Raw genomic sequence first — 10,281 nt, forward strand, 5'->3', positions numbered from 1 at the left:
CAGAGAGAGCATGGAAGCTCCATGTCTGCTCCCCGTATCTTGCTCAAGGCACCATCTTGCTTATCTCTTCCACCTGGCTATTCCTGAGTTATATCCTTTTGCAAGAAACTCGCAATTTAGTAAGTAAAATATTTCACTTAAGTTCTGGAAACTGCTCTAGCAAATTAATCAAACCCAAACCAAGGAAAGAGTCATTGGAACTTCTGATCTATAATTGCTTGGTCAAAAGCACAGGAGACACCCTGGCATCCGAATTTGCGAGGTGGGGGGATGGCGGTCCTGTGGGACTGAGCCCTTAACTGGTGGAATCCAATGCTACCTCTGGGTAGATAGTCCCAAAACTGAGTTAAATTATATGACACCCAGTTGGTGTCAGAGAATTGCTTGTTGGTGTGGAACACCCCCAACACACACACACACACACACACACACACACACACATGCGCGTGCATATCGGAAATTAGGTTCAGAGCCTTATTACAACTATTATGTGCAAATAGCTGAAGACATTGAGAGTGATGACAGAATGAGTAAGACGGAGTCCAGGCATCATTATAAGAAAATGGAACTGGAAAGGAAGAATGTAACTGCAGAAACAGAAGCAATATCAAGAGCAACATATTAAAAATACCGTTTAGTAGGTCATACCTGAGCATTAGTAATTCTAATATTAATACTAACAAAATAATAGTGATAACGATGATGATAATAGTTAATCTTGACCGACTGCTTGCTATGTGCCATATGCTACTTTCAGCATTTTTATATCTATTGTCTCCTGTAACCATTAAGAAACCCTATAAAAAGTATACGATTATTATTTCCATTTTATAATTGAGGAAACTAAGGCACAGATTCATAAAGCTAATTGCCCAAGTTTCCATATCTAGTAGATAGTGGAACAAGAATTCAACCCCATCACAAAACATTTTGTTTCAGTTAAAATAATGTAGTCTTTCAGCCACTGAAGACATGGTTTACTCATGGTCATATGGACATCCAGGAAAGATAACTGCCTAGAATATATCCAGTGACAAAAATATCACCATCTGGCAGAAAAGTATCATCTTCTTCTGCCTGGGGACCTGTACTGTCCCCTGCAATTGTCATTCATTCTCCTACAGTGCCACACACCAGGTCCTCATCCCTGGGATCATAGTTTCCGCGGAGAAGCTGATAAGAGCTGTGGGCTTTAGCTCACTGTGGGGAAAAGTGAAGCACATTGACACTTACACATTGAGCAGTCAATGGAAGGGGTCATGGACCCCAAAACTCACGTATGAATTTTAGGGAAATGATTTTCAATCTTTATAGAGTTCCTAAGGAAATTTATAAAATAAAGATTCCTAGTCCCCATCAACAGATTTAAAAGCAGGTCCCATGAGGACAAACTTTGAGAAATGCTGCTCGAAGGTGCCCATGGCTGCCCAGTTTAGGATTCTCCCATCAACTTGGCAAAATGTAAGTCAGGGTAGAGGGTTACAGATAGGTTTCTAAGCAGGTGACAACCATGCCTAAAATAACCTTTTCCCCCCCTTAAGGGTTCTTATCAAGAGTCTATTTGGGGGGCTCTGGGAGGCTCAGTTGGTTAGGCATCTGCCTTCAGCTCAGGGCATGATCTCGGGGTCCTGGGGTTGAGCCCGGAGTTGGGCTCCCTGCTCAGTAGGGTGTCTGCTTCTCCCTCTCCCTCTGCTCCTTCCCGCCACTCCTACACACGTGCGTGCTCTCTCTCTTAAATAGGTAATTTTTTTTTAAAGAGTGTATTTTGGGAAGTGCTAAAGGGAAGGGCTTTTGCTTTTAACCCCCCAACCCTCCCCCAAAGACCCTGAAGCAGAAGGATCTATGGCCCACAATTTTGTGTCTCAATAGCCTTGGCCACTCTGGCTAGGGGAAGATTACTAGAGACATGAACCCATTGGCTTCAGGGCACAACATGATTAGTTGGTGATCTGATAACATGATTCTTATTACCACTTTCTTTAGAAGCGTACAAGTTGTCCACACTGTCACTCAAGGTTCATTAGCCAGCAAGGAGAAACCAAATCGCACATCCCACACATCCTCCCAGAATAACAAGAAGACACATATTAATAACCCCAGGAGAGCCACTCATGGAGAAGGATGGCCCTGAAGGCTTTGATCAAGCTCCATCACGAAGCAGCTTATTACCAAGTAAAATGTATCCTGTTAGTGCCCTGAGATGGGGATAGGACGGGGAAAACCCTGAGGTGGGGTGCCTGTGCCAGGAATTCCCCTAGGACCCCTCTGCACTGACTTGTGAGGTTCTCTAAAGAAACTCAGAACTGAACCCATGTGATCAAATAGAAAAAGCTTTGGAGCCAGAAAGGGCCAAAATCAAATTCCAGCTGTGCCACCGTGTGGCTGGGTGACCTTGGGCAAGTTCCTTAAGCCATGACTTCCCCAACTTTAGAATCAGGATAATAATACCTCATTTGTATTATGGTGGTGGGAGGATGGAGTGCAATATGGTGATGCTCTAGAATGTCCTTCCAGGGAAGCTGCTCACTAAATTGGTGGTTATTTATATTACTCGGAAGAGGGGCGTCTATTATAATCAATATGCCTTACCTGGCTATAGAGAGCTATTGTGGTGTTCAGCAAATTCTCCTTTGCTCACATCCCTATCCCCACCCCCAAAGTCAGAAGAAGTAGAAAAGGCAATAGCTGGTTACTCAGTTATAATCCTTGAGCAAATACAATCCATGAGTTTCAACAGGCACCCTTCCGTTTGACTCCCCCTGCTTCCAAATGTTGACATGCTGGGTTCCCTTGACTGAGACCATACTTAATACTCTTTTAAACGACATTTCCTCTGCATCAGACAATTAAGGAGGGGAAGAGGTGGCTATGCCCCACTTGCCCCCAAGCCCCTGCTGCAACTAGCTAAGTTATAAGTAATCTGACCTCTGAAGTCCATTAGCAGTGGAAGATGGAGAATGGATTTTTGCCAGAGACCTGGCTTGTAGAAAGTCCTATCATCTCTTTTTAAGGTTCCCTTTGAAAGGTTTAAACAATGCCAAGAGCGTGGATTTTGGTAAGGCCACTTGCTCTGAAGCCCAGTACAAATAACTTGAGTAGCTGAGCCTAGAACTCAGGAGCTCTGTGGCCAATATCCACACTTCTTCCCACGTCGGCCAACATGATGGACACAGGTGCACAGGCTTCAGGCAAATTGAGAGGCTAGGATGCAAAGGTTCTAACTCTTGCCTGTGGAAAGCCAGCGGAGGGCCATACCAAGAATAGTCATACGGTGCAACAAAGCGTTGTTGGCCCTCTTCTTCCACTAACTGACCTGCTCAATAGAAGTGCCTTGATTTCCCTACCTGAGAAATGTAGATGATATTTGCCTTTCTTACCTCATAGGCCTGTAGTGGAAAAAAAAAAAAAAAAACAACTGAGGTACGGGAAGTAATATTCCAATCTTCGAAAGCTGAAGCATTTTGCAAAGGAAATGGCTATAACTGATCTAAAGTGGAATAACAACATTCAGGAGTGCTACAGAAACAGACACAATATCTTTTATACACATGGAAAATTTCACGTGGGACTCCCTACAGAACATTCATGTACTTTTTCTCTCTACTTACATTTTAGAAAAGGCTCTCTTCTTTCCTTCTAAACCTTGCACCATAAGTTTCCACCTTTGTTTCTTGCCAACCATTTGACGATTCCATTCATTCCACCTGAGCAGAGCGCAACCCCCCCTCCAGAGAAACCATTCCTGGCCATAGCACCTGGCTCCCCTCATGCTGACCACTCCTATTCCCTGCCATACCCATTGGCCACTGCGGCAACACCAATTTGTCTAGTTTCCTCCCTAGGACACACAGATGCATTCTCCATCCTTTCTAGCCAAAGATACAGAACAGTAATTGAGACATACACAAAGACAGGACAAATGTTTTACATATGTTTAGTGATTTAACATCAGCTGCCTGGGAGCCAAAGTAATCTACCCTCTGGGCAGCCTGGCCCCTGGTATTTCTGACCAAGGACTTAAACAAAAGAAAGCCCTTTGGAGAAAACTGTGTGTGTCAAATGTCTAGGTAAAAATGAAACGATGTCTCCAGCTGAGATTTAATGTGCAAATAAAGGCGATCATATCTTTTAAGTGACCACACTGGTTTTATTTTCTTTTTGGGCTTGGACTATACCCAAAGTCACTGGAAGATGAATGTATATATTTTTTACTTAAGTTGTTTTTTTAAACTAGGTTAAAGCTTCAGTTAAACATAGTTTACATTTATTGTAGGCTAATTTCTTGGAATACATAGGAATTTATACATCTCTACTCTTGACCTTTGGTCACACTATCCATTTATCTCAAAATATCCTTGTAATAATCTCCATCTCCTAATCGAAATATTCTCACCATTTCAAGGTTCACTTGAAGCACCTCCTCTGCAATGAAGTTTGAAGACCACCCCGGTCTGTAGATGTCTGAGCCCCTTCCGAACTCCTACAGCATGCTACGCCCTCAGAGGACACGAAGCTTCAGTTACCTCTTCAGAAGATTCTTTGAGTACCAGACAGAAAGCGCTTTAAGGCCCGTGTTATTTCTTTTCACCTTTGTGCATCATTCCACATATATCTCTATTATCAGTGTCTAACAAATATTAGGACTCAATACCTATTTGTAGAATTAGAAGTAAATACGATAAATTGTGTAAGCTTCTTAGCATAATGCTGCCACATGGCAATCTCTCCTTGAAGGTGAGCAATTATTCTTCTCTGAAGTAAATTACTAAATAATTATTAAATAAATAAGTCCATCAGCTTTTGGACTTTAGTCTATGATTTTCTGGGGGTCCTCTATAAATGGATGTGGAGAGAGTTCCCGGAGTCAATATTCACATTATTTTCCTCTAGAAAACACCATTAAATATCTTAAAAGAAGCTAACTTCCCAATTTCATACGAGATTTTTTGGTCCAAAGATACAAAGTTCCTTAACATAAAGATGTGATACAATAAACATAATAAAGTAGGTTTTGCTGCAAACCCACATTGAAATGAATGCCTGCTTGGATCTCAAATGTTTTGATTTCCCATAAGTAGAGACGCACATGAACCATGGAAGGAGGAGGAATCATGTGAGGTAAAAGGCTTGCTCTTACAGGTCAAGGGTACAGGTCATTGCATCATTTGTGCAATACTCCCAGTGCACTTTACTTACATGTAGCAGGTGCCAATACCTCCACGCGATTGAGTTTGTTCACTGCCTTCCATGTCACACCACATTAACATTCATTAATAGCATAAAGCACTGATCAGAGAAGGAATTATGTGGGCTTGTCAGGGAAAGCTAAAATCATTTATCATTTTTCTTTATTAAAAAGGTCAAAAATATGCTTAAATTCACAGTCAAAGCAAGTGTTTACGTGCAGCCTCTAAAATCAGGTTTGTAAGTCACTTAGAAAAGAAATCTGTTCCTGAAGAACACCAAATCTGAGAGCTGAATGATGGCAGATCACCTCGTGCTCAATGAATCACCAGGTGCAGATTCTGTGTCTCACTAAAGATGAAGAGGTAGGCGGATAAGAGAACAACCAAATCACTACTTAAGGTAAAGAGTGCAATGTGACAGGCACGTGTTAAAGCCCTTGATTTTCTACAAGGAGATGGAGCTCCCAGCTAAGACTGTGCCCTCCTCCAGCATCATCTGACATCCACCCCAAGAGAGGATTATTTAAAATACTGACTCCAAGAGGTCTGAGTTCTTCCATCCTACTTGAAAGTCTTCAAGACCTGTCATTCTGTGAGGTTTGGGTGCCAGCCCCTATTTGCCACTGCCCTTTTGTACCATCTCAGGAAGTCAGATCCTCAGGTTTCTTCTCTATGTCATGAGAGTAACAATATCTACTCATAACATTTTTGTGAAAATTAAGTGAGACGATGGAACGTAAGGCATCGACCCAAAACCTGACCCAAGTTGGGACTCAGTTTATTCACGAAGGTTGGAAGGAAATCAACCAGATCATCATGGTCTATACAAATGCAGCATTGAAGTATCATAATGGCAAAACAGAAGAAAAAGCCTCTGTTAACAAACCTTATGACACTATTTTCAGTGAGAAGAGGACAAGGCAATGAACTGAAATATTCAAATAGATTCCAACATAAAATTACGGAAAATAGAAATTAACACTTGCCACTCACCTATTACCTAACAAGGGTTTTATAAGGGTTAATATGTGTAGCACTTTGAAATTTCTTGGATATAAAGAATAAACACATACCCCATAACACATGCGTATATAGACAAACATATATTTTAACAAACTGAGGATCACTGTATAAATTTAGATCAGGGCACAGCATGCCGAGGATGAGTAGGGTAGGAACAATATGTTCTTGCTTACGACACCCAGCTCATGACAAATGATTCATACCCAGCACCTTTCATGCCAAAAGATCCCCCCAGGTGTTCCACCAACTCTAGCAACACTTTCCATCAAGCTAGACTGCAGTGTAGAGGAATCGCATCACTCCCACGGATGAGGAGAAACAGTCATGTCTTTACACAACTGCCCAAGTCCAACAGCGGAGGGGGCCGGAGGAGGAAGGGAAGGAGGCGAGAGAAACATCCAGAATTCCTCACAAGTTTGACAGGCAGCCTCTAATTACCACACATTTACACCTTTAATGCAGGTGTTATTGTACTCAGAAACCCTGCGTAACAAGGCTTTTCGCTACAGGTGAGACAGGTTTGGAGGATGTGCATTACCTGTGGCCCTGAGTGGGTCAGGGGGGCAGATTTACAGGGGACTGACATCTCAGTGTGAAGCAAATGAGGGCCCCACAATCTTGTCCTCGGGTTTAAGTTAGTGGATTTCTTGCTCTGGGGAGACGTGAAGTGCTGTAAGAGGAGGGCTCCAAACAGGTGTTCAGTACTCAGACACAACGCGCTTATGTGTAACCTGGCACATAAGGAATTGTCACGGCCCCCATTTTAGGGATGAGGAAATTCACATTCAGAGTGCAATCAGCTTGCCAAGATCAAACCATAAATAAACAGAACTAGAACTCAAGTCTCCACACTGCTTTTCACATCACCAAGTTGCCCAGAAAAGTTTTTTCTGCCTTTCTTCCTTCCTTTAAAAACAATTGTTAAACATTGTCTCTCCTATGAATCTGGGCCAGCTTTGCTTTGTGGGACCTGGATTAAGACTACAGCTCTCCCCCTATCATCTGCATATACATATTAAAAAACCCGCCATTTGTGTGTAAACAGGCAGGGATGCCAAGCAGGGGGGCTCCTTACAGAATTAAAAACTTCAAAGGGTAGACATCTCACTAGCAACACAATTTGAGTGCTCAAACCTTTCACATGCACTACCTTGATTATTTGCTACATTATCTCAGATATCCCTGCACGTTGCCCATCCAAACCCTGACCCTGATAAGTCCGACTCACTTATAAACATCATTTAAAAAAAAAAAAAAAAAAAAGGCTGGCAGTGCTTGCCGCCATTTCTTAAATGGAGTTTAAAATTTGCCAAAGATGTACTCTCCTTTTCCAGCTCTTTCCAAGGTCTTTCAAGAGATGAACTAAAGTAGAGGTCTAATGGGTGAGTGATATTTTACAGCTCAAATTACATTAAAAGCCAGAAATATTTTGAGTCCAATGTCCTTTAATTCTTGATACAACAAGATATAATATGTTTGATGTGTTTAAAGTCTCCCCTTTAAGCCAGAAGCTTTGAGTTAATCACTTAAAGCAGAGTGAAAGTTATTCAATCAGTTTAAGGAAATTCAAGTTCAAATTGGGGGATTAATTTTAGTGGTTATGATATGAAAGATATGATAGTTAAGGTAAGAAATGAGGGCAAGGGTCTCCAGAACTTGAATGGAAAGAATTTCAGCTTCAATTATTTGATTAAACCATTATTGAGAACCATAGAAAACCATAGCCTCAGTCATGAGAGCTGAATTGTAGGGAAAACCTTGCTGATGCTCTCAGGACAGAAACATCAATGCAAAATACTGTTTATCCTGGTTTGCCTTAATACAGTTTATATCTATATACCCAAAGAACCCATAATGACAGACTATTATTTTAAAATGTTCACAACTTTTATTAAAAAGCTGGCAATAAGCACAACTCACTAAAGTGGCACTTCCCTGGAAAGGTTTCTGGCAATGACATCACAACTGAAAACATTTTGAACGGTACCAGGCTGCATAGACTGTGCCTATTACAAACACTACAATCTCAAATAATCCGATGGAAGCTGAAATTCTCATTTTTTTTTCATTTTACCCATCCTTGGTTTTTATGTTCTTCTTGTCTGCTTACTGGCAGCTCAGAGAACTTTCCACACTTAAATCATCCTCACTTATTACCATCAAAGCTGGATCTTTACTATTTCAGCTCATTGAAGTTTTCCAGGTGCAGTTTAAGCTGGAACAGCTACCCCAGATTCCAGACATGCAGGCTTTTCCAAAAACCTAAAACCCCTTATGTGGCCAAAGCTCACTCTCCCCAGTGTCACCCTCCTGGAATCCAGCAATCCCCCTGGTCCCTTCATAAAGGGAGGGCTAAGTCTTTATTTGTGCTCTCCTCTAGAGGAGGTCAGGCAATGGGGAAGAACAGGGGGTTGTTGTCACTGGGATATATCTGATCTTCCTGCGACTGATCACGCCAGAGAACAACCACTCATTCACGGGCTGGAAAGCCCCAGCTCTCAAAACACACTGGCTGGTGCTGTTAGAAGATGCTAGAGAGTTCCCATCCTGAAACTTGCATCCACTTGGTCCCCAGAAACAGAGAATACATTAAGGGCACCTTAGTGCCCACTGCGTATCTCTTCCCTTCTGGGGCAGAGGGGATTAGAAGCTTTGCAGAAAAATAAAAAGCTTACACATAAAGTCTTCTTGATCTTACTTGTGCTCACCCATAAGTCTAGCAAGTAAAAGGAAAGTCACTTAAAGGAATGTCATCCTGCCTGGAAATTTAACCCATTCACCTCCACATTCAGAATACTTAATCCCCTCAGTTTGCCAGTCTTCAGCTCTGTTAGTACACCAATGAGACCAGGAAACAGGAAACACGGATTTGCCTGCCCAGTTTGAAGCTTTGGGGGGGTTTTGAAAGGACTCTGCTGGTGTCATGGGTCTCCTGATAGGTGACATTAACTCCTAGGGGAGGTGGGCAGAGAAGACTTTAGTTTGCAGCACCTCTCAAGTCCAGAAACCCCTTTTCCCCAGAATTCTCCAACAGAACACACAGCCTGCTTTAACCCTTTCCATATTTCACCCCTTGCCCTCAGTCCCCATCTACTCACGCTGCTGTTGTGGCCAGACCAGTGGACCATGGCTTGGTTGTGTGCGGAGTCGCCTGTCAGCGCGAACGTGGTGCTGGTCAGTTTCAGCTCCTCCATCCTGAAGCGAGTGGCTTTGTCCGGGTCCCGCTCCGGAGTCCCAGGCTCCTGCCGCCCTCCATCCCTGAGCACTCCCCGGGGGCTTCGACTCGCGCCCTCACCCCGTTCTGCCTTCCCTGGATCCGCTTCACTCCGTCTCCGTCGGCCAGAGCGTGGGGCGACCGCCACGGACGCCCCGGTGCCGGGGGTCCGCTCCAGGGACAGCGCTCGGTCTCCGGGGGCCACTGCGAACAGGGGGCGCCCAAGGAGGGGCAGGGGCGTGGCAGCAGCTCTGCCTCGCGACCCCTGGCGAGGGAAGCCCCCTGGGGTCGGAGCCCAGCGTGGGGCCGAGCCGGGGGGCAGCTGGGGGCAGCAGGTGCCGCCGCCGCAGGCGCCCGGGACGCAGAGGACCAGAAGCCCCGCGCCGGCGAGGAGCGCGCTCAGCCGGGCTGGGGAGCCGCCGGCGGCGCCAACTTTTCCCATCGCGGGAGCGGAGAGCAGCGAGCGGAGAGGGGGCCGGAGCGGAGGCGGCGGCGCGGGGCTCTCCGCTGGCCGGCTGTGGGGGGCAGGCGCTCAGGACCCCAACTCCATCCAAGTTGGGCCGCGGAGGGGGCGGGCGGAGGCGGCGCGGGGCAGGTGGCGCCGCTTGCCCAGGCTGGGCTGGTGCCGAGCGCAGCTTCGGACCGAGAGAGCCGCCGCCACGCGGGGGTGGAGCTGAACTGAAGTCACGGGCTGAGCGGGCGCTGGCGCGCTGGCGGGCGACGCGGGAAGGAGGGCGGGAGCTGCCGGGGCCCCGGGCGCCGCGTCCCGCTGCCGAGCTGCGCCGCGCGGGTGGCTGCGGGGACTGGATGCGTCGCCGACCCTCCCCTTAGGCTCGCGGGCGCTGTCGCCGCCCGCTC

At 45.3% G+C, this 10,281-nt stretch overlaps 1 protein-coding gene across 1 annotated transcript in view; it reads right to left on the reverse strand.

Moving 5' to 3' along the window:
* Positions 1 to 10,257, reverse strand: part of SORCS1 (sortilin related VPS10 domain containing receptor 1) — a 518,641-nt gene extending 508,384 nt beyond the window's left edge. The window contains 1 exon segment of the mRNA XM_034663251.1: positions 9,308 to 10,257. Coding sequence (XP_034519142.1) covers positions 9,308 to 9,865 — 558 coding nt within the window. The 5' untranslated portion in view covers positions 9,866 to 10,257.
* Between the last annotated feature and the right edge of the window lie 24 nt (positions 10,258 to 10,281).

Source organism: Ailuropoda melanoleuca, chromosome 6 (assembly GCF_002007445.2).
Source record: "Ailuropoda melanoleuca isolate Jingjing chromosome 6, ASM200744v2, whole genome shotgun sequence".
Lineage (NCBI taxonomy): Eukaryota > Metazoa > Chordata > Mammalia > Carnivora > Ursidae > Ailuropoda > Ailuropoda melanoleuca.